This window comes from Cervus elaphus, chromosome 30 (assembly GCF_910594005.1).
Source record: "Cervus elaphus chromosome 30, mCerEla1.1, whole genome shotgun sequence".
Lineage (NCBI taxonomy): Eukaryota > Metazoa > Chordata > Mammalia > Artiodactyla > Cervidae > Cervus > Cervus elaphus.
The window spans coordinates 70120829-70148402 of record NC_057844.1 but is presented as its reverse complement, the minus strand read 5'-3'; the positions used below and the strand labels follow the sequence as shown (position 1 = coordinate 70148402).

Sequence of the window (27574 nt, the reverse complement as noted above, 5' to 3'; positions counted from 1 at the left end):
AGACCCTTATCCTGGGAAAGATTGAAGGCAGGAGGAGAAGGGGATAAAAGAGTATGAGATGATTGGATGGCATCACCAACTCAATGGATATGAGTTTGAGCAAACTCCAGGGGTTTGTGATGGGCAGGAAAGCCTGGCATGCTGCAGTTCATGGGGTCACAAAGAATTGGACATGACTGAGTGATTGAACTGAGCTGAACTTACTTTAGTTGGCTCCTAAGTTTAAAGCTACACACTTTATACTTCGAGTAGGTCTACATTCATTGAGAAGCAGGATGGGGTATTTTGCTTCTACCTCCTATTCCTCTGTTTGCTGTCCTTGTGGACGGGGCTGCCGCCACACTGGGGAGAGGAAGAATGGACAAGTCTCCCTAGAGCCCTGCTCTCAGGGGCCATCCTACTCATCCTGACACCACATAAGACTCCAGGGAAACACACTTCATTTTGTTATGTTCTAAGAGTGACTTGGTATCATTGTAGGAATTCAGTTTGCTGTTTCTTTTTCTTATTTCAGGCCCTTCGCCTTAGTAGTTCTGCCATGGGGAAGACCACCACAGGCCACATAGTCAATCTGCTGTCCAACGATGTGAACAGATTTGACCAGGTAAGCTGCCCCTGAGGGATCCTCTTCCATTTCCCATCCTTCTTACTGGATTCAGCTTATTGGGATGCCAGGTGTCCAGGTTTGGTGTCAGCCAGCATTCTGTTGGGGGCATAAGATAAGAGTTCTCTTAATCCAACTCTCATTTTCTCTGTGTACAACTTAGATGTAATAATGTGAATTGTCCTGTGGATGAGAATTTTTTTTTTTCTGAGGTTGCCTACAGCATAATGACAATAATAAGTAAGCAGCAGTGTTCTTGTCCAGCTTGGTTAGTGTCCCTGGGGATTCTCCTGGAGTGGCACTTCTTGATATGTGGTGTGGGTGTTGCTGTACAGTCTTCCTCTTCTTCTGGACGATGAAGGCCTTGTGGGCTGGGGTTATTCTTTCCCATGTGCCCTCTTCAGTGCCTGCTGCATAAGGAGCCTTCAAGGACTATGCCAAGTGAGTGGTCCCCAGACAGACACCACCTACTCCCTGCTGCCCCCCACCACAGTCTTTTTTACACTTATGAATAGATCACATTACTCAGGGCACTATTGCTATTGGTCAGATCTTTTTTGTACTAGACTACTTCTCTTTCAGTTATACATTCATGAAACATGAAGTAAGGTTCCTACATTACTTTTAGGGCTGAAAAAAAATTTAGTTTCTTCCCTGGAGAAACCACAGCCTGTCAGGGAGGTAAATACACAAGTAGTTACTGGAGAGCATGGTGCATGCCATAAAATAAGCTTTCCTGGGATGCTGGGGAGACATGGGGGCTGAATGTTGGGACATAGAGATTTTGGGGATGCCCTGAGCTCATCTGTGGTGTAGACAAAAATCAACATCTTCCTTCAGTGCAGCTGGTCGGGTTCTCCCTGGACGTCCCTTAGATTGGCCCTTTGATGCCCCGGCACAGCATCATCTGAGGTGGATGCTTGGGTTTCTGCTTTAGCAGGTTTAAAACCCACTGAGATCATTTCTGTGTAGGTCCATGTATGTTCCTTCAGAGCAGATTTTTTCTACACTGTGTACTTACTAGTTTTGCTTTTATATCATCCTAAGAAGACTTGTCTTTCTCTTTTAAGGTAACAATGTTCTTGAACTATCTGTGGGTGGGACCACTGCAGGCTATCATCGTGACTGCCCTGCTCTGGATGGAAATAGGAATGTCATGTCTTGCTGGGATGGCAATTCTTGTTGTTATTCTGCTTTTGCAAAGCTATGTTTGGAAGTTGTCTTCGTCACTCTGGTAAGAGAAACGCTGGTTTAAAAAATAGGTGATATGTGTGTGGTTTAGACCCTTCTGGCTTAGCCAGTGGATGCTCCAGCCTTAAACTGATCACTGATGTCAAAGCAGAAAAGGTGATGGTATTTGCTCTTTCTTCACAGCTAACTTCTAAGGTGCTATACCTGGATATGTAGAGTGTCCTTAAGTAGAATTTACCTACGTCCAAGTGTTTTAAACATTATTCAGTAGTAGTAATTTTATAGGCCTTTTCCTAGCTACATATATTTTTGTTATGCTTGTGTTACAGCGTTTTTAAACATGTGTGTTCTTGTCTTGTTTTTAATTCAGTGTTTCCATTAAGTTATAAACACCCCAAGGGCAGGGCCGATCTAAATTAATTATTATCTTTATAAAGCCCCACAGTCCCAGCAGCATATGTGACAGAAAAATGACTGGTGATGAAGGGCTTAATGGTGATGAGTTAGACTTGAAGCTGGTCCCAGAGGGTTGGAGTGGGTTGTTGTCCAGCTTGTCAGGTGATGTTGATGAGGGAGATGATGTATTGTATGAAGCTAGTTGAGTTATTTTATATATATGTCTGCATGTGCCTTTATGTGTGGTATTTTTCTCTATTTGGAATTTCCTTTCCTCTCTTTGCTATGGAGTGATGTTCCTTATCCTTCGGGGCCCTGTTCCAGTGCTACAAGGTCTCTGAAGCTTTTCTTGCTCTCTTTTCCCAGTGGATTTAATAGCCCCATCTTATCTGCTCCCCAGCACTTTACTCCTATTTTATTACAGCACAGACTTTATCTTCCTGATAGATTCCTTTCTGCCTTCCCTGCCCAACCAGGAGGACGTCCTTGGGCAGAGGGTTTGTATCTGACTCATTTCAAGTCTTCCTATCAGATGCTGCAAGTTCTCCAAGTTACTCCCTGAATTAGTCTGAAAGGTTGACTTCCTAGTTTCTTTGTCTCCATTTGCACTTTGAGTAGGACCTGCCTGTGTTGTTATCACAAAAGAGCTGTAGGGAATCATTGATCCCTGGTCCTTCCCTGTGCCCCCTGCTGCTGCTATGGGATGTTGGGTTATGATCACTAAGTTTCATCTCTCACATCTGTCCCCTCAGGAGTAAGACTGCAGCTCTCACAGACAACAGGATCCAGACCATAAGTGAAATTATAACTGGCATCAGAACAATAAAAATGTATGCTTGGGAAAAGTCATTTATAGATCTTATTACCAGTTTGAGAAGGTAAGTTTTTGTATATATCACACCATATTTTTGTTTATTTCCTATTTTTACAGAATGAATTTAGAAATCTTACCAAGTTTTTTATGAAAGTGAACTTAAATACTACCTGCCCCTTGCATATGGCAAGAGGGTCAAGTGGAATAGTGGAGACAACCTTTTAATCTGTTCTTCTTAAAGGAAAAAAAAAAATATATATATATATATATACACACACACATACATATATACTCTTATATAGAAATGCAATTCCAAAAATTTCTTTATACCACAAATCCCAAATAAGCAATGACTGTACGATGTTAGTATCTGAGAAGGTGATATTTAAACTAAAAGTAGAGTTTTTGTTGATGGAGCACAAATGGGGAGGATGTAGAGATTGGATATACATGTATCTGGCCAAACTTTAAGAATCAGTATTCTTCATTCCAAATGGAGCCATAAAAATACTTTTTTTTTTCTGTGGGGGGTGCTTTGCTTTGTGTTGGTAGATGTTTTCCCCATCTTTCATTTAACTGTCTGATGAGTGTTTATATTCCAGCACACGGTGCTGGGAATTCTCTGGCAGCTCCCTGTCATCTCTCACTTTGCACCTTTGTGGGGGCCCCTCTCTCTGCTGGGGATACACTCTTATCTTCCTTTTTCTTTGGCCTCCACCAGCTCTGACTGACTCCAGCTTATCTTCTCAGGGTTGATCCATGTCCATGTGACTTGCTCTGACTCCTCTGCTCTGGGTTACATACCTTTGCTCTGTAGCTTGTGGGGGCTGTGCTGACTTCCTCTGTCTAATGTCTTGGTGTCTCACAATTTTGGGGTGTCTTTTTCTCTTCCTCCAATAGTTCATAAGCTCTTGGAGCGGGCAGGCTGTGTCTTCCTGTCATCCGTGAGGAGCCTGGCACAGGATTGTAGTTACAAACGCTTGTTGAATAAATGTTCAAACTCAGTCTGCTTGACTCACAATGTCTAAAAGTGTGACACTAAGCCTCTTTTTAGGTGGGAAAGTGAAGTGGTGATGAAGTGTGTGGTCCTTGGATCAGGGCAGACCCCTGGGTGGGCACTGTGTAGTGTTTCCATGATATGAGGGATAGTTTATCTTAACCTTTGTCCACTCCCTAAAAAGGGGCCACTCACACGGGGCGCTTGAATCCATGTCTTTGATGTTGATGCTTGCTTTAAATCCTATGTCCTATTTTATTTTCCAGGAAGGAAATTTTCAAGATTCTGAGAAGTTCCTTCTTTAGGGGTGTGAATTTGGCATTATTTTTCGCTGTAAGCAAAATCATGCTTTTTGTCACCTTCGTGGCCAATGATATCCTTGACAACCTGATCACAGCCAGCCAAGTGTTTGTGGTGGTGATGCTGTTCGAGGCTCTGCGGTTTACGAGCACCCTCTACTTCCCCATGGCCATTGAGAAGGTGTCAGAGGCCGTTGTCAGCATCCAAAGAATCAAGGTTTGGTGACAAATAACTTTCTTTAGTTGTAGGTGAATTTTTGTAAATTGCTTCCTTTTATGTGGTGTCACCGTGTTTTGGTTTGATGCAATTTAACTCTCTCAGTGCCAAAGCTGGCAGTCATTCCAAAATATCTTATGTACTCCCCTCTCTTCTTAGGTAGAGTCTGTTGCAAATATTGTAATATCACTGTCCATTTAGAGATGTAAATAACAGTGACACAGGGATCATGATGTACCAGTGATGTCTGCAGTACAATTAAAATGCCTAATAGCAAGAGAAGCAAACAGAATACAATTAGGCAGTGACTGTGCTCAGTCCTGGGGTGACTAGATTCCTCTCTGGGCTGGGAGGGGAGGCACTTGCTGAAACCTCCCTGCTCCTTGGTCAGGAGAATAGCCTCAGCTTCACTTAGTTCTCTATGTTTAAAAATGGGTTCTTCCCTCCACAGATGCTTTCTTGTTGTTTTCTGATCTCTGCCTTTTTGTTCCTTCCCTTTTTTTTTTTATCTATTGTCTAAGTCTTTTCCTACTCCCCCTTCCTCTCAAACTTGTGATTTCCACCATACCCACGGTATCCTTTTTTTAACTAACTCCCTAAATTTTAGTCAGGGACAAATAATTTACATCACCAAGATAAGGGCCTGGCACACAATAGGCACTGAAGTGTTTCTGTCTAAAATGAAGATAAATTGGTTCTGTGAGGCAGCCTGGGCATGAGCTTGAGTGTCTGGACTTTATTTTCCTACTTTTCCACAACGATGGATGGGACAGTAATATATCTCTAGTAAAGTTAGATATCTCTGGGTGTGATTATATTTTATTTTGGGGTCTTGTCATAAAAGCTGATTTTTTTAATGATGCACTTTTTATACTATATATACGTACATACATACATACATATGTACATATATATATATATATATATACACACACACACACACACACACACATATATAAACTATTACCCATAAAATAGATCAGTCATACAGGGTCAGTTCTTGTTCCCTGAGTGTATCATTCTTTCTGATGGATGCTTCTAGCAATACTGGTAAGAGATGGTCAATGAATTCAATAGAATTTCTTTTATGAAGCTTTCACATCTTGAAATAAGACACTTAGGAATATCCTTGAACCACAGTGATGTCCTCAGTGACATGGTAGCCTGTTCAGATGGAAGCTTCACACATGTGCTGTTCTACTATGGTTTTGTTATTGCTGCTGACACAGCCTCTGTCTTCGATTGCTGCTGCCAGGCCTCACTGTGTGGTCCGAGATCTCCTGAAGCCTTTACACATCATCTCATTTCATCCTTGGGTTCCCTGGTGGCTCAGACTGTAAAGAATCTTCCTACAAAGCAGGAGGCCCAGGTTCAATCCCTGGGCCGGGAAGATCCCCTGGAGAAGGGAATGGCAACCCACTCTAGTATTCTTGCCTGGAGAATCCCATGCACAGAGGAGCCTGGTGGGCTACAGTTCATGGGGTTGCAAAGAGTCGGACATGACTGAGTGACTTTCACTCACTCACTCATTTCATCCTGACCACAATTGAATGGGATAAGCTTTAGTGTCCCCACTTTACAGATAAGGAAGCAGGTTCCTGTATCAGGTGAAATAGCTCACCCATCCTCACACAGTTAGTGTTAATATTATCAAATGACGGAACTAGGATTCTGTCAAAAGTTTCTTTGTTACATTATTACATTATTACATGTCTTCTTAGTACTTTCAGGTATGTGGAATTTCTCCTTAAGTTTAAATTCACTGTTTCTTCCAGAATCAAAATTTTAAGCTCTTGTTTCCCAGCATATGACCCTTGCTCTGGTGGGAGCGGGGGGGTGGGGGTGGTTTCTGTGACCTGTCACATTCACCCCCACTTTGGGGTCTTGGCTCACCCTGTTGAGCCCCCCTGTGTTGCCTTCTCTTCTGTCGTTGATTTAACCAAATGCTGCTGAGCCTGCAGCAGCCCCATGAGCCTCTCCCAGCACTTCTGTTCACGCTGATCTAGGGCTTCCATATATGTGCATGGCCAGTCTCGCACCTCCCAGCATCCTGTCAGGTGGGGTGATGCTGACTCCCTGGGAGTGTTCTGAGCTCTGTGACAGCAGACTGTGTTTGGTAGTGCCTGGTCCATGCTGGACACATCACGAGCATCAAATAAATACTGGATTCACTGAGACAACAGTTACAGGAAATGGCTGGGACCCCACAGAGGCCCAGAGTGGCCCATCCTGTACTAGAAGCTTTAGAAATGCAGAGGAGGGAGCAGACTGGGTTAGGCATTCCTGCAACATTGGGTTTTGGTATGTGTTTGGGCTGTCTCAACTCAACGAAGCCTTCTGCTTGTTATGTCTGTCCATCTGTGTATCTCAAACCAGCCTGATTGGACTTGGTGGACCTGATGTCTAAAGAAAGGAACTGTGCCCTGTACAGCCTGGTGTTCATGTAGACTCTGCTGGCCTGGCTCCTGGGCTGGGCTCTTGGGGCTTATAGGTAATTAGAAATAGTCTGTATTACTTGGTTAACAAAGTTATTTTGACTGTCTTGCTGACCATCACGAAATGAAAGAAGATCAATATCATGAATCTTTATGCTAAAGTGCATCTCTAGACTGAAGAAGATCTTGAGACAGAATTCCCTTCTCTTTGGTGTTGTTCAGTCTTTTTCCTCTGAAGGTCATTGACTAATTGGATGAGACCCTCCTACATTATGGAGGATAATCTGCTTTATTCAGAGTCTACTGATTTAAATGTTGATCTCATTAAAAACCCTTTCACTGTAATAACTAGATGAGTGTAAGTAAGTGTCTGGAACCTGTTGTTTAGCCAGGCTGACATAAAATTAACCATCACACCCCTCATAACCATAAAGCATGATTTTAGTGGGAAAAGCACTAACTCTGATTCCTTCATGGATTATGTGATGCACCAAAGAGTGTAGCATGAAAGGGACCCTGCAGAAGGTTTTCAGGGAATTTTACTCAAATTTTCAGGTAGGATTTTTTTATTTCTTTTACACCAAACTACTACTGAATTGTGTCTGAGGCTTAAAATTCCTTTCTTTGTAGATGTGGGCAGCAATACAATGAACTGCCAAGAACTTTGAATTTTCTAGGGTTAACTTTGTCAAGCCGCTTTGTGTCATGATGAAGGAAACATCTTTGATTTGGGCAACAAACCTAAGTTTTTCCTCAAATACACAGAATGTCTTGTAAGAAGTTCGTCTGGGAATTTAGAGATTTGTCAGCAGTAATTATTTTCAGTAAAGGAGGGACTAATGGCTGAGAATAAGAATGGTGAGAAGGGTTGGTGTTAGTGTGGCAGATGAATTCCTGATAGGTTGAAGTAACTGGTAAAATTTTTTTTTTCTTTTTGATCTCTGTATAGATTCTATATGGTTTCCACTCTCTATATAGTTTCTATAATCCTTTAAAAATCTAGTTCTCTAGTTCATCAGAATCACCTGGAGTGCTTTTTAAACCTATATGATCACACCTTGGAGATTCTGATTCACTGGACCTTAGCTGCTGCCCAGGGTATCTATAACTTTAGTAAACATACCTTTAGTAAAGGTACACTCTTGTGTACCTGAAAATAAGCACCATTTTGGAAACATTGCCCAAGTTGCAGAAAAAAGCACATAAAGCCAAAATGTGCTTCAGCAAATATAAAGGATATCAGGATCATATGTAAACTAAGATTAGTTGAGAGGAAAACCTGTCTTGGTTTATGCTAGACTTTCTGGGCAGGGGGAGAAAATTTGGAATTTATTCATTCATTCAATCACTTATTCCACAAAATAACTAAGTACCTACCTGAAGCCTGGTGCAGACTAGAGGCAGGCTAGATGCAGAAAGGTTTTTCCTGTTTGGAATGTATGTTCATCAAGTGGGGGTGGTTTAATAAAGAATCAAATAGTGAAACTCACTGTGGACATGTATGTGTGTCATTAGTCCTTGGAAGGATAACTCCAAGGTGCCATGGGGTGCTTTGGCAGCCTTACTGGTGTAGTCTTGGAGCTCGTACTTCCTGGGAAGGCTGAGGAAGTTACCTGGAGAATTCCGTGTGTGGGGGTGAGGGAGATGGGAGACTGATGCTTTGTGTTTTCCTGGGGATGAAAATGTGACACAGGCTTTTAGTGCACAAGAGCGGGATCCATGCTTTTGGGGAACCAAAAATCTCTAAGGCTGCAGAGTAGAAAGTGCTGAAGACCTGAGAAGGCGACTGTATAAGACCCTCCAGGAAACATGAAGGTTTTTAATCATCTCAGAGCTCAGCCTGGCTGCAGCCTGGGGAATGGGGCAGTGTGGTAGGGGGATCCAGAGCAGAAGCAGGGGAAATGCATCAGGAGCCTAATGCAATACATGGTCCAGGGATGGGAAGATGTGGTTTGGTTTAGGGTGAAATAGAGACTTGGTCAGATTTGAGAGCTACTCAAGGCAAGTCTTGAGTTGGGTATGGAGGTGGAAGGGGAGAGGTGGATCTCAGGCTGCTTTGGGTTTTGGGGGCTGCAAAATCTCTGGATTCATTGAAATATAGAATGCTAAGAGAAGACCAGATTTGGGGCGGATAAGAGTCTGAACTTGATTTTGAATTCTGAGAGGCTTTTCAAATATCTGATATTTGTTATAAGACCCACCTCACTGAACACCCATTGGCCTGATTAAATCTCCTTTCTTACTAAAACAGGTAGCAGATATTGAATATAATTAACAGATTGGATATTCACTTTTTTCCCTAACTTTGTCTCTCACTTAGATGTGTTCATGCCCAGTTAGAAGGTGGAAAGGGCAACACGAGTAGAAGAAAAGGTCAGCTGAGTTTACTGACCATGTGGTCAGAACTGGAAGAGGTTTAACCATTGGTGGTTTGGAGGTGTGGTGGGCACATAGAGTTTAGAACACAGTGTGGTGTTGAGCCCTGCTGCCCTACTGCCTCCTGCAGTCTGGGACTCAGTAGATTCATGTTTCTGTCACGATGGTCATCTCCCAGGATGATCATCTCCCAGGATTTTCACTCAGGTCATGTCTGGGATTCCTTGGAAGAAAACTTTCCACCTCTGCCTACCTTGGAGGTACGATTGTTTATACCCTTGGGGCAGATCTACATGTGGCTTCATAGTGTTGTGTCTTGTTGTTAACCCATGCTTTTCAATTTCCTTTCTTCCATGTATAGAAAATAAGGATTTATTATGATCTTATATGCCTAAGAATTCCCTCTGTTTTTCTCTTAGCAAGGAAAGAGAACAATGATCTTGTAATTCAACAACTAACAGAATTAGAAAAGATCTCATGTTAACTTCAAAGCACTAGAAGTTTTCAGTGACTTTTGCATCCAGTAAAATGTGTCTCTGAGGTTATATTGTTCACAAAGCTACTTAGGTTTTCCATTACCAGCCACTAAGACATCAATCTTTTTGACTGCAGTTCTGATGTTGATACCTTCCTCTGTGACTTGTTCTGCGTCTGCACTTCATGGCTCTGATGGCCATTTAATTTCAGCTTTTTCATCAGCCTGACTCTTGGAGAAAAATGTAGTCAGCACTTCTGGTACCATTACACGCTGGTCATATGTTGAGTGGAGTCTCATTTAACCCCTGGAAGACTGTGATGTCTTCCCCCTCAGACCTGTGATTTGTGGACAAACGCTCAATGAATTTACTTCCTCATTTATGGCATGATTTTTCTTTTCTTTCTTTTTTATTTTTTGAAAGTGGGGATTTCTATTCTAACATGCACAAACTTAATATTGAATTTTTTATGTCTTGGTAATACATTTAAGCTGAAATTGGAATTTGATTCTGTCTAGACAAGATTTGTAACCTATTTGCATAACTGTACATTTAACTTACATGTATAATATATGTTACTGATGGGGGACCTTGAACTTTTTAATCAATATAAATTGATAAGAGGCCAGATGAGAAATTCAAGCAAGGCTTTACTGAGGCTCGTGCTGCAGCACAAGGGTGAAAAACAAGTAACAGGTGCCTTTGTTTACTCTGAGAACAGTAGACTGATTCCTTGAATGGAGTGAGAGTGGGGGCGGATCACAGAGGTGGCTTAGATGGTCTGCCCACCTCCTAGTAGGCACTGTGTGTAAAGATCATATGCAGTGCCTTACCTTTGCTCTCAGCATCTCAGAAATGGCAGTTGGCTTATGCATCTGTGCAGTTAGTTTTAGTCGCTTAGAGTTCCTTTGTATTCTGTTGCTGGAGGAGACGTTTGTGCAGGTGCAAGTACTCCACTAAAGGATCCCAGGTCCCAGCCTGTCTCACAATGTTGTGCCTACTGTATTAGCTCAGATTGTGTAAGGTTGTAACCTTGCCATCAATTAGTTCGGTTCAGTCGCTCAGTGGTGTCCGACTCTTTATGACCCCGTGGACTGTGTAGCACACCAGGCCTCCCTGTCCATCACCAACTCCCAGGTTACTCAAACTCATGTCCATTGAGTCGGTGATGCCATCCATCCATCTCATCCTCTGTTTTCCCCTTCTCCTCCCACCTTCAATCTTTCCCAGCATCAGGGTCTTTTCAAACGTGTCAGTTCTTCACATCAGGTGGTCAAAGGATTGGCGTTTCAGCTTCAGCATCAGTCCTTCCAATGAATATCAGGACTGATTTCTTTTAGGATGGACTCGTTGGATCTCCTTGCAGTCTAAGGGTCTCTCAAGAGTCTTCTCGAACACCACAGTTCAAAAGCATCAAATTTTTGGTGCTCAGCTTTCTTTATAGTCCAACTCTCACATCCATACATGATTAATGGAAAAACCATAGCTTTGACTAGATGGACCTTTGTTGGCAAAGTAATGTCTCTGCTTTTTAATATGCTGTCTAGGCTGGTCATAGCTTTTCTTCAAAGGAGCAAGTGTCTTTTAATTTCATGACTGCAGTCACCATCTGCAGTGATTTTGGAGCCCAAAAAAATAAAGTCTGACACTGTTTCCACTGTTTCCCCATCTACTTTCCATGAAGTGATGGGACCAGATGCCATGATCTTAGTTTTCTGAATGTTGAGTTTAAATCCAACTTTTCACTCTCCTCTTTCACGTTCATCAAGAGGCTCTTTAGTTCTTCGCTTTCTGCCATAAGTGTGGTGTCATCGGCATATCTGAGGTTAATGGTTGGACTGATTTGAACTAGCCCTATAGTCTGTTGCTTTTCTTACCTGATACCCACGATGGGCAGACTCTTTGCAAGTCTTAGTTGGAGTTGGAATGTGAAAGTGCTCGAATGATGGAGTGTCTCCCCTCTGTGATGTACTATTTCTCTGGGGATTCAAAGGTAGGGAGAGTGGTGCCGGTCTGGAATGTCCTGAGCTGGTTCCCTGGAGGATTAGCATTTGAGATGGCCTGGAAGGGTAAGTAGGATTAGTACTCTGGGTGTCCAGGCAGAGGCCACTTGGAGAGTGTGCACTTAGGTGCTGATGGCTCCTGGAGGCTGTTTAGTGTGGTGAACACTCTCAGAGGTGCTGTAAAGAGGTCAGGAGGGAGTGCTTTTGGGGTTGGTTTGGTGGTATTGGGGAAGACTGATGAAGGAACCATTAAAAAAAAAGCCAAAAAGATGTATCAGTATTTGAAACAACTAATAGCAAGTGATATTCTGAAATTGTGTTGTTTCCAGAGGAAAAGAGAATTGGCAGAGAGATAAGGTGTGTCAGAACAGGCTAGAGCTGGTACCTCACTGATGATGGGAGAGGTGGTGTGGAGAGAAAACTTAGGCTGTTGTGGTTGAGAGTCCGCAGAGGAGTCCTCAGACAATCATCTGTCCATCCTGCCTCCTGCTGGACATGGGCTCAGAGTAGATAGGAGTTGCTATGCCTGGTGTTAGGTTCTCACTGAACTTGGATGAGAGGAGGAGAGAATGAATGAGTCACATCTCCCACCAGCTGGTCTTAGAGAGAAATGCAAGGATCCTGTCTTTCTTTTCCTGCACAACAGTTTTCCTGTTTAGTTTTTACCAGTTCTTCTTTTGAAATAGAAGTTTGCAATCACATTTATGACTTTGGGGCATGTTAGAGGGGTGTGTCAAGGACTTGAACGGTATTTACCATGTTTAATATGGTAGATTATTATTTGTGTGTTGTTTTCTTTCTCTAACATCTTCACATACTTGTTTCAATTGCCCCATGTTGGTTAGGATTTGGTTTGCCTGTGGGTCCCAGAGCTACCCATGTTAAAGATTCTTACACAGGTCATTTGTTTTTCTCTCATGCAGGAATCCTTGTAAGGCTCCGTATGAGTTTCCTGGGACTGTGGTTCAAAAGTACCACAAACCAGGTGGCTTAAAACCACAGGAATGTATTGTTTCACAGTCCTAGAGGCTATAAGTCTGAAATCAAGGTGTTAGCAGGGTCAGGATCCCTCTGAATCTGATAAGGGAGCATCCTTTCTTGCCTCTGTTAGCTTTTGATGGTTACAGGCAAACCTTGGTGTTCCTTGGTTTGTAACTGCCATCGCCCCAGCCTCTGTCTCCATCATCAGGTAGCTGTTTTTTTTGTGTGTGTATCTGTCTCTGCATCTCTCATAAGAGCACCGGTCATATTGGATTCAGGGCCCACCCTACTCCACTGTGGTCTCACCTTAATTGATTACATCCACAGCAACCCTATTTCCAAATAAAGTCATGTTGAGAGGTAACGGGGGTTAGGGCTTCAGTATATAAGTCTCATGGTTAGTGTGAACCTCCGTGGTGTTGGGACCCAGACAGACTCTCTCTCTCTTATTATGTTACTCCACTGCATGTGACCTTGACCCTGCTGGCAGCCTCCAAGACCCAGACCGTGGGGTGGAGGAAGGTCCTGGTTGCTGTCACTCCCCACTGACCTGGATTTAGTCACGTGGCTGCTCCTATCTGCTCAGGAGTCTAGAAACAGAGGGCCTGCTTCCAGGATGCCACGTGTTGGCTAAAATCTGGGGTTTGTTACCTCAGAAGAAAGAGAGCAGATTTTGAGGACAGCCAGCAATCTCTGTCTCACAGAAACTTACAGTCTCTCTTAAGTCTCTCCCCTTACAATTTTTGGGGAACTTGGGGAGTAGGAGTGGTATAAGTTGTTTGTTCAATTTCTCTACCACTCTAGTTTTTCTCATTGAATTATGTCTAGCATTTGCAAAGCAAGAAGGAGTTTTCTTTTATGTGTCTGTCAGCTTTATAGTGGTTAACTGGGCTTTGTTTTATTCAGCTAAATTGTATCAATTAGCTGCTAAGTGGTGTAGAAAATAACAAGTGAGAGGTGTGACCATTCCTGCTGTGGAGGAGAGAGGGCATCCACTAAGGAGAAGAGACAGGGATTGTGAAAAGATGCTTGTGAAATATTTTTTAAGGCATAGGGACTTTTGAGTGGTGACTTAAATGATAGCTATTGACAAGCAGTGATATGGATTTAACATACATGAGGGGGAAAGCAGAGTGTACAGGCTTTATGTATGTATACTGTGGTATTAGAGGAGTCTTGGACAGCAAGGAGGTCAAACCAGTCATTCTTAAAGGAAATCAACCCTGAATACTTATTGGAAGGACTGATGCTAAAGCTCCAGTATTTTGGTCACCTGAGGCAGACAGCCTACTCATTGGAAAAGTTCCTGAGGCTGGGAAAGATTGAAGGCAGAAGGACAAGAGTGTCTCAGAGGATGAGATGGGTGGATGGCATCACCAATGCGATGGATGTGAACTTGGGCAGACTTCAGAAGATGGTAAGGGACAGGGAAGCCTGGCATGCTGCAGCCCATGGGGTCACAAAGAGTTGAACATGACTGGGTGACTGGACAACATACTATATTATATATCGCTATACTGTTTTATATACTTATGTGTACCATATATCATAATAATAGTATATTGCATACTATATATCATTTAATATTTCTCAGGTGAAACAAGACTTAATAAAATACAGTTGTAAAATGATAGGTAGATATAAATGATAGGTAAAATAAATGATAGGCAAAATAAAACTTTTTATTGCAAATTCCAAGGAAACAGTTGTTTTGCTTATGTTTTGTTCTTGCAGTATAAACAATCTGTGTTTTTCCTTCTTCTGTAGAACTTTCTGTTACTTGATGAGATATCACAGTGCTACCCTCAGCTGCCATCAGATGGTGAAATGATAGTGGATGTGCAAGATTTTACAGCTTTTTGGGAAAAGGTAAGAAACCCATTCCAAAACTGTAACTGCTAAAAGACAACTGACATAGATTTGTTGGAGAATTTTGAAATTTTACATATATTGTGATATGTCACTTACCCATTTACTGAAAATATGTTATGAAAATTCTCGGAATCAGGAATAAGGTTTGCACTGGTGATTAAGTATAAAATCAGCCTGAGGCATTTGACATGTTGCTGTTTATCTCATTTTCAAAACAGCTTTCAAAGTATTAGCACATGTTGAACTGAAAGTACATTAATTCTTTTTTTTAAATTTTGGTTTATTTTTCATTATGTTTTATTACAGAACATTAAATGTAATTCCCTGTGCTATACAATAGGATCACCTTAAACAAAAGATATAGAGCATAAATACATCATTTCTTGAAAACCCAAATCTAATATTTTGAGCATCAGTGGTTTAACTCTTTTTAAACTTGGCAATATACTTTGGGGTTATTTATGGTTATAAAGTACATAAATTAGAATTTGAAGGATTAGACAGGCAAAATACTGCAGTATTGAATGGGTTAACTAACAAATACATACCCAGTCATTATAGATTGGAGGCTTTGAGGGATCAGCATACATTTTTTGCCATGATGTTCTTATTATACACTGAGTGAGGCTGTGATTCGGATCTTTGCTGTAGGGTAGGGTGGGGCTTCCCCATCCTGAGCTTCTGGATAGTACTGGCTACTTTGGTGGCTGTCGGGGACAGGAGGAGACAGCATGTGGGCATCCTCAGCACCAGTGATTCTCAGTTGAAGAACTGTACTATGTGGCAAGCTGACAGGAAGAACTGGTGATTTTCCAATACCCATCATCAAAACAGTAGTATGTTCCCAAATATATAAGATCACATCCCGGTATCTTTTGTATACGGAAAGTCACACAGGGTTCCTTACCTACCCTGACAGCTTTTTCTACCTTAATATAATAGATTTAACTCCTGCATGGTATTTTTCATCATAATACACTTGAAGCATATATGGAAAGCACCATTAAAAGTTCATTATAAGGGTCACTATGTGAATGCTTCACATGGGGTGGCCAAAGTATTGGAGTTTCACCTTCAACATCAGTCCTTCCAATGAACATCCAGGACTGATCTCCTTTAGGATGGACTGGTTGTATCTTCTTACAGTCCAAGGGACTCTCAAGAGTCTCCTCCAACACCACAGTTCAAAAGCATCAATTCTTTGGTGCTCAGCTTTCTTCACAGTCCAACTCTTACATCCATACATGATCACTGGAAAAACCATAGCCTTGATTAGACGGACCTTTGTTGGCAAAGTAATGTCTCTGCTTTTTAATATGCTACTATGTTATGCCTAGGTTGGTCATAACTTTCCTTCCAAGGAGTAAGCGTCTTTTAATTTCATGGCTGCAATCACCATCTGCAGTGATTTTGGAGCCCCCAAAAATAAAGTCATACACTGTTTTCACTGTTTCCCCATCTATTTCCCATGAGCTGATGGGACCAGATGCCATGATCTTAGTTTTCTGAATGTTGAGCTTTAAGCCAACATTTTCCCTCTCCTCTTTCACTTTCATCAAAAGGCCTTTTAGTTCCTCTTCACTTTCTGCCATAAGGGTGGTGTCATCTGCATATCTGAGGTTATTGATATTTCTCCCAGCAATCTTGATTCCAGCTTGTGCTTCATCCAGCCCAGTGTTTCTCATGGTGTACTCTGCATATAAGTTAAATAAGCAGGGTGACAATATGCAGCCTTGACATACTCCTTTTCCAATTTGGAACCAGTCTGTTGTTCCATGTCCAGTTCTAACTGTTGCTTCCTGACCTGCATACAGTTTTCTCAAGAGGCAGGTCAGGTGGTCTGGTATTCCCATCTCTTTCAGAATTTTCCACAGTTTATAGTGATTCACACAGTCAAAGGTTTTGGCATAGTCAATAAAGCAGAAATAGGTGGTTTTTGGAACTCTCTTGCTTTTTTGCTGATCCAGCGGATGTTGGCAATTTGATCTCTGGCTCCTCTGCCTTTTCTAAAACCAGCTTGAACTTCTAGAAGTTCACGGTTCACATGTTGCTGAAGCCTGGCTTGGAGAATTTTGAGCATTACTTTACTAGCGTGTGAGATGAGTACAATTGTATGGTAGTTTGAGCATTCTTTGGCATTGCCTTTCTTTGGGATTGGAATGAAAACTGACATTTTCCAGTCCTGTGGCCACTGCTGAGTATTCCAAATTTGCTGGCATATTGAGTGAAGCACTTTCACAGCATCATTTTTCAGGATTTGAAATAGCTCAACTGGAATTCCATCACCTCCACTAGCTTTGTTCGTAGTGATGCTTCTTAAGGCCCACTTGACTTCACATTCCAAGATGCCTGGCTCTAGGTGAGTGATCACACCATCATGATTATCTGGGTCATGAAGATCTTTTTTGTACAGTTCTTCTGTGTATTCTTGCCACCTCTTCTTAATATCTTCTGCTTCTGTTAGATCCATACCATTTTTGTCCTTTATCAAGTCCATCTTTGCATGAAATATTCCCTTGGTATCTCTAATTTTCTTGAATGGGTGCAGGAGGAGAAGGGGATGACAGAGGATGAGATGGCTGGATGGCATCACTGACTCAATGGACATGAGTTTGGGTAAACTCCGGGAGTTGCTGATGGACAGGGAGGCCTGGCATGCTGCGATTCATGGGTTTGCAGAGTTGGACATGACTGAGCAACTGAACTGAACTGATGTGAATGCTAATGTTACCACATTTCTCTTGTATGAAACTGTGCAGCATTTTGAAATGAACTGTTTTGTTCTTTTTTCAAAGAAGTGAATAGCATGTTCTGATACTTCTGTGCAATTTGCATGAGTACTGAACAGCCTATTCTGTCATCCTGGTCTTGCCTATGAAAGGAACGTGTCCCTTCCAGGGGTCATTAGTAATTAGGGGCTGTCATGTTGGTCATGGGTAAGGGAGAGGGGGGCAGAAAGAGAGAGAGAGAGAGAGACTTTGGGGGGGGGAGGGGGAAATATTGGGAGTTTTGGAGAGAGGCTGAGTCTGAATGAAGCCTCTGCTGGCTTGGGAGGCAGGAGATAGACATGAGCTCTGTAACCTGCTTCCCTAAAGAGCCAGGTGGGCTGGTGGGGGAAGGCCTCAGGGACTCAGGTCTCATTCATGAAATGGTGGGACTTTGTCTCAGTCTTTTTTTGTTTGTTTGTAGAGCTGGAATGTAAACCCATCTAAATTTATTTAATTCTGATTCTTAAATTCTTACTTTTAACACTCTCTTTACGAGGTAAAGAAACAATTTACAGTACAATATTAAACCTTATGGAATATTATTACTTATACTTGTAAAACTTTATTTAAATTAATTTATCTTAATTGGAGGCTGATTAGTTTACAATATTGTGGTTGTTTTTGTCAAACATCGACATGAATCAGCCATGGGTGTACATGTGTCCCCCCATCCTAAACCCCCCTCCCCACCTCATCCCTCTCGGTTGTCCCAGAGCACCAGCTTTGAATTTTAAAATAAGTAGCCTTATGGCAGCCTCCAGATTCATGAGGCAGGGGTTTTGAACCATGTTTGGCCCAGAGTGGGGACTTTACTGATGATCCTTGCTGAATCATTATCCTCTGAGCCCTGTTAGATCATTATCCCCTGAACCCTAAAGAGGCAGATCCCGAGAACCCCTGGGCTGTCAAGTGCTGCCCCCTTCTGGTCATGGCAGAGCAGTGACCAACCCTGAAGCCTGAACAGGACGTGAACTCTGGCCCTGACAGACTGTAGGGCCTGTGACAGGAGCTGGCGTGGGTCATTATCTGTGTGTGGATCATTGTTTTGTTTTCATAACTGAGTATAAAGTAGTAAAATAGGAACCCTAGGTGTCAGATAAGAATAAAGGAGTAGATATACTAAAATAAATGTTTCTCACATATTAAAATCTAGCTTCTTCCTAGTTTTTGTAATTCCTATAAAATATGGGGCTAGTTTTTTGACGATTCAAAGTAACTGTTGTTGCTTTAGAGGTGACTGTTGCATAATCAGTTTAGTTATTTCCAGAGAAACTTTTCATGTAGAAGGTTTTCCAGACCTTTTATTCCAGTCCTTGTGTTTAGTTCTTTTAGGCATTTTACTAATCACACATAAGCACTCTTTTTTTAAATACTAGGGTTATTGATCTCAACAGTATACATAAAGATGCATGCACCCTTAAGCCTCTCTACCTTAGAACTTAACAGATTGTGCAGTAATCTAACTTGTGACTGAAATGATGTGATTTCTGTCCTTCTTCCCCGAGTTGGATTGTACATGTAACAAACAGCACAGCTCCATGTTTTGTTGTTATTGTTGTCCCTGTCTTGTCAGGGCAAGAAATGCATGTAACATGTATAAAATTGAGGCTTTATCACTCTGACCCATGATGTCATAATTAATTTCTTCATTCCCCATGTTTTGTTGTTGTGCTGCTGCTGCTGTTGTTCAGTCACTAAGTTATCTACGACTCTTTGTGACCCCATGGACTGCAGCATGCCAGACTTCCCCCTCCTTCACTGTCTTCTGGAATTGTCTCAAATTCATGTTCGTTGACTTGGGGATGCCATCCAACCATTTCATCCTCTGTTACTTCCTTCTCCTCCTGCCTTCAAACTTTCCCAGCATCAGGGTCTTTTCAAATGAGTCAGTTCTTTGCACCAGGTGGCCAAAGTATTGAAGTTTCAGCTTCAGCATCAGTCCTTCCACTCAATACTCAGGGTTTGATCTCCTTGCAGTCCAAGGGACTCTCAAGGGACTCCAAGGGACTCTTCTCCAGCACTATAGTTCCAAAGCATCAATTTTTCAGGGCTCAGCCTTTTTTATGGTCCAACTCTCACATCCATACATGACTACTTGAAAAACCATAACTTTGACTATACGTACAATTATTGGCAAAGTGATGTCTCTGCTTTTTAATATGCTGTCTAGGTTTGTCATAGCTTTTCTTCCAAGGAGCAAGCATCTTTGAATTTCATGGCTGCAGTCGCCATCTCCAGTGATTTTGGAGCCCAAGAAAATAAAATCTGTCACTGTTTCCACTTTTTCCCCTTCTATTTGCCATGAAGTGATGGGACCAGATGCCTTGATCTTTGTTTTTTGAATGTTGAGTTTTAAGCCAGCTTTTTTCACTCTCTTTTTTTACCCTCTGCCAGAGGCTCTTTAGTTCCTCTTCACTTTCTGCCATAAGGGTGGTGTCATGTGCATATCTGAGGTTGTTTTACTCCTTTCCCAATTTTGAATCAGTCCATTGTTCCATGTCTGCTTCTAACTGTTGCTTCTTGACTTCATACAAGTTTCTCAGGAGACAGGTAAAGTGATGTGGTATTCCCATCTCCTTAAGAATATTTCACTGTTTGTTGTGATTCACACAGTCAAAGCCTTTAGCATAGTCAGTAAAGCATAAGTAGATGTTGTTATGAAATTCCCTTCCTTTTTCTATGATCCAACAGATGTTGGCAGTTTGGTCTTTGGTTCCTCTGCCTTTTCTAAACCAGCTTGTACATTTGGAAGTTCCCAGTTCACATACTGTTGAAGCCTAGCTTGAAGGATTTTGAACCTTACCTTGCTAGGATGTAAACTGAGCACAATTGTACAGTAGTTTGAATATTCTTCTAGCTGTATGGAATCTAGTAAAAGAAGGAACCTTCTTAAAGTCACCTAAAACTGCCTCAAACCCCTAAAGATCTAAGATTGGACGAAGAGGCCTCTAGGACATAGTATCTTAAAATAGGAAAGAGAAAAATGTGGGCTATGTTTGCATATCAATTTTGTTGACTATTGCTATCTTTTCCACTTTATAAAGCAATTTGTGTTATTTTACTGAAATGGGTACATTTTTATTAACTTTAATTTTCAGGAATCAGGAACCCCAACCCTACAAGGCCTTTCATTTACTGTCAGACCTGGTGAATTGTTAGCTGTGATTGGACCTGTGGGAACAGGAAAGGTAAATTATGATGCCTTTTGGCAACTTGATGCAATGCTGCAGGCCCTGTTAAATTCTCACAGTGGAGCCCAGAGCTGAGTGTGCCTCAGTTTGAGCTGGGTGTACCTAAAACAGTGTTTCTCTAGGTGTGTTCCATGGAACATTAGTTTTGCAAGAAGGTTTCATGGCTGAATACTTCAGGATAAATGCACACTGTGTTTTCCTTCTTTGTGTTTCACATTGCTCAGTTGGGAATCGATTGTCAGAAGTTTGGATGCCTCAGTGAAGGAAACTATCTATGTGGCAGCTGTTTGGGATGGACAGAGACAATGGAGTCTTCTTTTTGTCACAGGAGCCCCTCCAGGAATTCTGGAGGTTGCGAAAGCTTTTCCTGGAAGCTTTGAGCATTTCTTCATGTGACTTGACTTGATCTAATCAGTGCACGTGTAATGAAGCTGCAGCCACATGCTGGAGCACACAGATGTGAGCAAGACCCCAACATCTCTGCCTTTCAAAGGCAACTAGGTTCCAGGGCGAGACAGATATGTAGGCAGATTATTTCAGCCCAGTATGGTGAGCACTCTGATGGTGTGGGATACAGACATGCCATGTTTTGTGATGTTGCGAGATTTAAAGGAAATGTGCACATGCACTTGGTCTAAAACAACAAAATACAGAAATCTAAATGTAGGATGTGGGCTTCCCTGGTGGTAAAAGAATCCACCTGCCAATGCAGGAGACACAGGTTTGATCCCTGGTCTGGGAAGATCCCACATGCTGTGAAGCAGCTAATCCCATGCACCATAACTGCTGGGCCTGTGCTCTAGAGGCTGGGAGCTGCATCTACTGAGCCCGTGGGCTGCAACTGCTGAAGCCTGCCCACTAGAGCCTGTGCTCTGCAATAACGGAAGCCACCGCAATTAGAAGCCTGAGTACTGCAAAGAAGACCCAGCACAACCAAAAATAAGTAAAATTAAAATTGTATGGCAGAAAACAATACATCATAAATATAAATAAAAGAACTAAAATTAAATAAATAAAATTATTTTAAAAAGTCAGTGTGGGATGTGCACATGAAAGTGTGCTGATTTCCTCTATGATGGACTTTTGCTCTTCAGGTACAACTCACTTCAGAGCTCTTTCAATTAGTCATCTTTGAATACATTTTTCACACATAGCTTTTTAAGAGCAAGTGTTTGTCAAGTAAAGGATAGCCAGATGCAGAAGCAACTGCATTAAGCATCAGATACAGAAAATATACATCTTGCTTGGCTGCTCTGCTAGAGAAGGATGTTAACATTCTTAATTATTCTTTGCTGAGTAGAACTTCATTTGGGGGATACTTGGGCAGAGTAGATTGTGTATACTATACTAATAATATACTATTAATATTCCCTATCAGTCATTGTTTTCTTTGACCATTAGTGTTATTTTCAGTTTTTCTTGTCCCAACTGCCAGAGCTGTCATTTATCCTGTTCTAGAATCCTTGATCAAGCACCAGGGTGGGGACTGTGCTGAGGGGCGTGTTCCGTCCTGAGTGCACCCTGTTCACTCGTGTGTGTTGCCGTCTGTTTCAGTCGTCACTGTTGAGTGCTGTGCTGGGGGAGCTGCCCCCGAGCCAAGGGAAGGTCAGCGTGCACGGGAGGATCGCGTATGTTTCTCAGCAGCCCTGGGTGTTCTCAGGAACTGTGAGGAGTAATATTTTATTTGGGAAGAAATATGAAAAAGAGCTATATGAAGAAGTAATTAGGGCTTGTGCTTTGGAAGAGGTGAGTAATGACTTTTGAGCCACATATACTCGAATTTCAAATAATGATAGTGTTGGTTTAAATTTCAAGGTTTGTTTAAAGTTCTTTTTTTTAAAAAAAAGGAAAGATTTTTGAATGTTGCTTAATATTATAAGCTGATCTTATGGGTAGATAAGCAGGCATATATCTATATGCTGCTGCTTTAATCCTTATGGGTTAATGATACAGAATACCTTTTCTGGAGGGGAAGGTTGTTTCATTCTGTTAAATTTCATTCCCTTTTAACTTTTTAAATGGACAGTTACAAAAATTTGCAAAATTAGAAAACATAGTGTAATGAACCCTCAAGTACCCACTCCCAGCTTCAGTCAGAATCAGCTGGTGGCCAGTCTTGCTGCATCTCTACCCCTGCGCCCTGCCAGCCCCACCCCCAGATTATTCTGGAGGAGATTCTAGATCTCAGATTAGTTTATCTGGAAACATTTCATCCCATTCTTGTACATTTGGGCACCTTCTCTGCCTGACTCCAAGGGCATCACGTACATTGTGCTCTAGGAGTGACGTGTGTGTGCTAAGTCGCTTTAGTCTTGTCTGACTCTTTGTGACTCCATGGACTGCAGCCCACCAGGCTCCGCTGTCCATGAGATTCTTCAGGCAAAGATACTGGAGTTGGTTGCCATGCCCTCTTCCAGGGGATTTTCCCGACCCAGATAGTGAATTCACATTTCTGTGTCTCCTGTATTGTCAGGTGGATTCTTTACCATTAGTGCTACCTTGGAAGCCCAGTCTATGTTTACATGTTGTTGATCATCTCACTGAGAAATCTCCTTCACCACTGTTTGAACCCACACAAGGTCTGCCCCCTGCACTTGGCTGATCCTTCTTTGGTCCCTTTCAGTCTGTGGGTTTCTCTCACCACTTCATTTTTGACTTGTAATTTATTATTTAAGGAAATCATAATGCTTTGAAATTTCTTTTTAATACTGTGTCATTTCATCAAGGGAGAGATTATTTTCAGAAATGGCACTGAGTTTCACAGAAAATGGCAAGTTGAAAGGCTTAACTGTACATTGTGATTTAAATGAAATTAGTGAATAAATTATGAGAACTAAACTTAACTGATAGGAGAATACAATTTTGCAAAAAGAAAGGGAAAAAAAGGAAAATAACGTTAAATACTATGTAACTCTCTTGGGTTATAAAAACCAGTGAATAATAGTATTAAAGGGCTCCCCCTACCCCCACCCCTGGGGTCTGTTCAGTGCAGTCTGGACATCCTACTATTCTTTTGCACTGTGAGGAAAAGGCAGGGACAGACTTTCAAAGGTCTGTGTGGAGCAGCCTCTCCAGGTCTGCCTGAGCTCCTCCCCGCAGGTCTGCTCACACCCTCTCTGAGCAGAGCCCTCCGACCCCAGTGTGGACTCACTTCCCTCCTTTATTCTTCATCCCCCTGAGCTGGTTTCCTTTTCCTTCTTGTCCTCAGTACTTGTGCTCAGGTAATTTTCCATACTGTCCATCTTCCATCATGGAAAGAAACTCTATGAGCTTTGTTTCCTCAAAACTGAGTTCACTGTGCCCACAGCAATGCCTGTCATACAGTAAGTCCTCAATAAATATTTGTTAAAATGTTCCAATGCATAGCTGCTGTGAAAATGACAGAATGAAAACAAATAAAAAACAGAGGTTTGTTTAATGTTCATGGTTACAATTTAGTCACTATGATATATACCCACTGCTGTGACTTCCCAGGTGATTCGGTGATAAAGAATTCTCCTGCCAGTGCTGGAGATACAAGAGACATAGATTCAGCCCCTGGGTTGGGATGATCTCCTGGAGAAGGAAATGGCAACTCTCTCCAGTATTCTTGCCCAGAAAATCCCATGGACAGAGGAGCCTGACTGGCTACAGTCCATGGGGCAGAAAAGAGTCATATATGACTTAGCAACTGAGCATGCATGCATGTTGATTAAATACTTGTATGAAGAACTAATGCTAAAAGTTTAAGATGGTAGTAGAATACATTTTAAATCTTTTACTTTTCCCCCTTTTCTATCTCCGTATAGGATTTACAGTCTTTTGAGGATAGAGATCTAACTGAGATAGGAGACAGAGGAACCACACTGAGTGGAGGGCAGAAAGCCCGGATCAACCTTGCAAGGTAAATGGGGTTTAAGTTGCCATCCTGCCCCTCCTCCTCTGAGGCTCCTTGTGAACATGAGCACACAGATCCCGCTCACCAGGTGGGCCTGTGTGAAGCAGGGTCTTAGTCCTTTCCCTGGGCTCCTGGAATGAACCTGGAACTGTTGGACACCGCCATGATTCAGAGATGAGACCCAGGGAGTGTGAAGTGTCTTCTCCTGACGTCTCTCTACATTTTCTAGAGCCGTGTATCAGGACGCAGACATCTACCTCCTAGATGATCCGCTCAGTGCGGTGGATGCAGAAGTCAGCAGACACTTGTTTGAACAGTGAGTTTGCTCCTGTTTTCTGTCATTTCTTCTTTTCAAGAACCCCATAGAGATCAGGGAAGAGAGCTCAAGAAAGACTTTGTGCTTCAGGAGACTCAGCTCACTTTGCCCTGGTGTTCCTCTCTCCCTTCCCTTCCCTCCACAGAAGATCCATCATAGAGAAACCTTGTATCATGGTGAAGTTAGGACAGGAACATATAGAAGGTACTTCTAGTGTATGGAGGACAGTGGGGTCTGTGCTTTAGGGAGTGAGGGATAGATGGGAGATTTAGCCCTGTGACTGGCAGTTGATAACAGACACTGTGGATGGACCCAGACCCCAGGCAGAAGAAAGATGATGTACACTCTTTAAATCAGAGAGTAGGACTTGATAACCTGGTACTTGACTGCTGGTTCTTTTCCTCTATTATTTGTTAAAGGCACATTAGAAGCAAAGTTTTTGGTACTAACATAGGGCTTCCATGGAAAGACCTTGTTGGTTTATGCTTATTATTCTATCAGTTTGGAAATAAAATCTTTAGTAAGTCTAGGCTTAATAAAATCTTAATAGAATTTGAGAATGATTTATTCCACATCTTAATATGATTTCAATCATTTCACATTGCTTCATGGATGCTTACTAGAATTAATATTTAGATCCACAATGTAGGGTCAACTTGAATTTAAAAAAGGTATCTATAATCTGGCTTAAGTCTTAACTCTCATTCCTGTTTCTGGAATTTAGAAGTTGTCAGTGGCTCTTGGTTGGCCACACAGTGATTAATGTAAAACAACTCTGATGCTTTTCTATGTAAAATGTGTCCTTAACCCACACTGACTAAGGCCTCCTATGGAGTCTAGACTGGCTTTTTGAAAGCTTTGTGAGCTTATTTTTTTCCTAAAACATCCTCAACATCTTCCCCATGGTTAGTTCCCTTGCTGTTGTTCACCTCATTAAAGCCAACAAGCCTTCCAGCTGCACTTATTAATGTCCTGCTGTGTGCACTGAGATCGATGCCCTTACAGATGTCCCTACACAAAACCTCTTAGTTTACAAGGAGGATGGTCAGCCAGGAGAGGGGAAGGACCCCCACTAGGCAGAATAAGGGATGCCCAGCTCTCATTCCTGCCTCTGAGGAACATGTCTTTACATGGAGCTTGTTAAGAGAGATGCCTGGGAAAAGGTCAGCAGAGTCAGGATTTAGAGGATTTTTATGCAGGATAAGAAATGCTGAATGAAAGCAGAAGTGTCAGCTGGAGGCTTTCACTGAAGTTGGAAAGCTCTCTGTACCCAGAGCTGGGTGGGCGGTGCCCCGGGGGCCTGCAGGCTGGGCAGGTGTGTGGAGGCTGAGAAGAGGACCCGGTTCTTTTGCTGAAGGAAGAGTTGAAGCACAGGTGTGGAGGGAGAAGGAAGCAGGGCTGTGAGGAGAACAGCAGGCACGTCCTTGCCCGGAGGAGGTAAGTTGTTTGCCAGAGAGAACCTGTTTGGAAATTCTCACTCTCAGTTCCTGTGTTAGTTTGCTGGGGTTGTGTCCATCCAGGCTGCTCTCACAGGAGACCAGAGCCTAAGTGCCTTAGAAGTAACAGTTTATTTCTCTCCATTCTAGAGGCTGGGAAAGTCCAAATTCAGGGTGCTGACAGATTCAGCGTCTGGTCAGGGCATGATTCCCGTATCCTCACGTGGGGAAGGGGTGAGGGAGCCGTGTAGTCCCTTTTATAAGGACACTAATCCCATTCATGCAGGCTCCACCCTCATGACCTGGTCACCTCCCAACTGTCCCATTTCCAGGACCTTCACAGTGGGGATTAGGTTTCAGCAAATGAACATTAAGGACACAAATGCCTAATCTGTAGCATGCTGTCATAGATGGGGTGTGGGAGGGTTTAAACAATGGGAATTAATTTTCTCACAGTTCTTGAGGCTGGATGCTCAGGCTGAAGGTGTTGTGGGCAGGTTCAGTTTCTTCTGAGACCTCTGTCCTTGGCTCCTGATGGAATCCTTGCTGTATCCTCATATGGTCTTTCCTCTGTTCACCTGTATCCTCGAGTCTCTGTGCTTATGTCTTAGTTTCCTCTTTCTAAGGACACTGGTCAGAGTGCATCTGACCCAACCTAATTAAGGGTAACTTAATTACTTCTTTAAAGTCTGTCACTATATTCTAAAGTATTAATGACTACCTTACTGATGACTAACATGTTATGTTAACATGTTTAATTTGGGGGAAACATGATTGACATACAGCAGGTCCAGAATGGCAAAGTGAAGAGACTTCAACAGAGTCAGCAGTTGTGAGAGGGAAATGTATGAGGAACTCTGAGCTCTGGACACAAAGAGCTGGGATTCCACATCCACTGTGTGGGTTCGGCTTCCACCAAAGTCTGTCTGTAACTTGTGCTTAGTGTTGGGGTGATGAAAGAGCTCTGCAGATGGATGATGGTAACAGCCACACAACCACGTAGATGTACTTAAGACTGTTGAACCATATACCTAAAAATGGTAAACTCCATGTTATATTTTACCACAATAAAAAAAAGTGCAAAGTGGCATTGATTCTTTCAGAACACAAGAGAGCAAGGCAGCTGACATGTGGCAGGGCCTCCCTTTCCCACCCTCTCCTGATCATGACTTGGTGAATTTTCCCATGGAAAAGTGCCTTGTGGCTTGTCATGAGTTCAGTGACAGGTGTTAATGCTGTGACAGGGATTCCCCACCCCTACCCTCCTGGCATCATGAGGATTTTCCTAGAGATTTGGATAAAAAAGCATTATTTAGGAAAAATTC

General features: G+C 42.3%; 1 protein-coding gene across 2 annotated transcripts in view; it reads left to right on the top strand.

The window, feature by feature from the left end:
• Positions 1-27574, top strand: part of LOC122686751 (ATP-binding cassette sub-family C member 4-like) — a 2082459-nt gene that overhangs the window by 1970403 nt on the left and 84482 nt on the right. The window contains exons 5-13 of one of the 2 annotated variants that reach the window (XM_043891986.1): positions 515-604; positions 1675-1838; positions 2944-3069; positions 4269-4518; positions 14557-14658; positions 20528-20617; positions 22175-22366; positions 24409-24503; positions 24727-24813. The exons of the other annotated variant lie outside the window; for it this stretch is intronic. Of the exons in view, the coding sequence (XP_043747921.1) occupies positions 515-604; positions 1675-1838; positions 2944-3069; positions 4269-4518; positions 14557-14658; positions 20528-20617; positions 22175-22366; positions 24409-24503; positions 24727-24813 (1196 nt within the window). The remainder of the gene's footprint in view (positions 1-514; positions 605-1674; positions 1839-2943; positions 3070-4268; positions 4519-14556; positions 14659-20527; positions 20618-22174; positions 22367-24408; positions 24504-24726; positions 24814-27574) is intronic. 2 annotated transcript variants of the gene reach the window in all.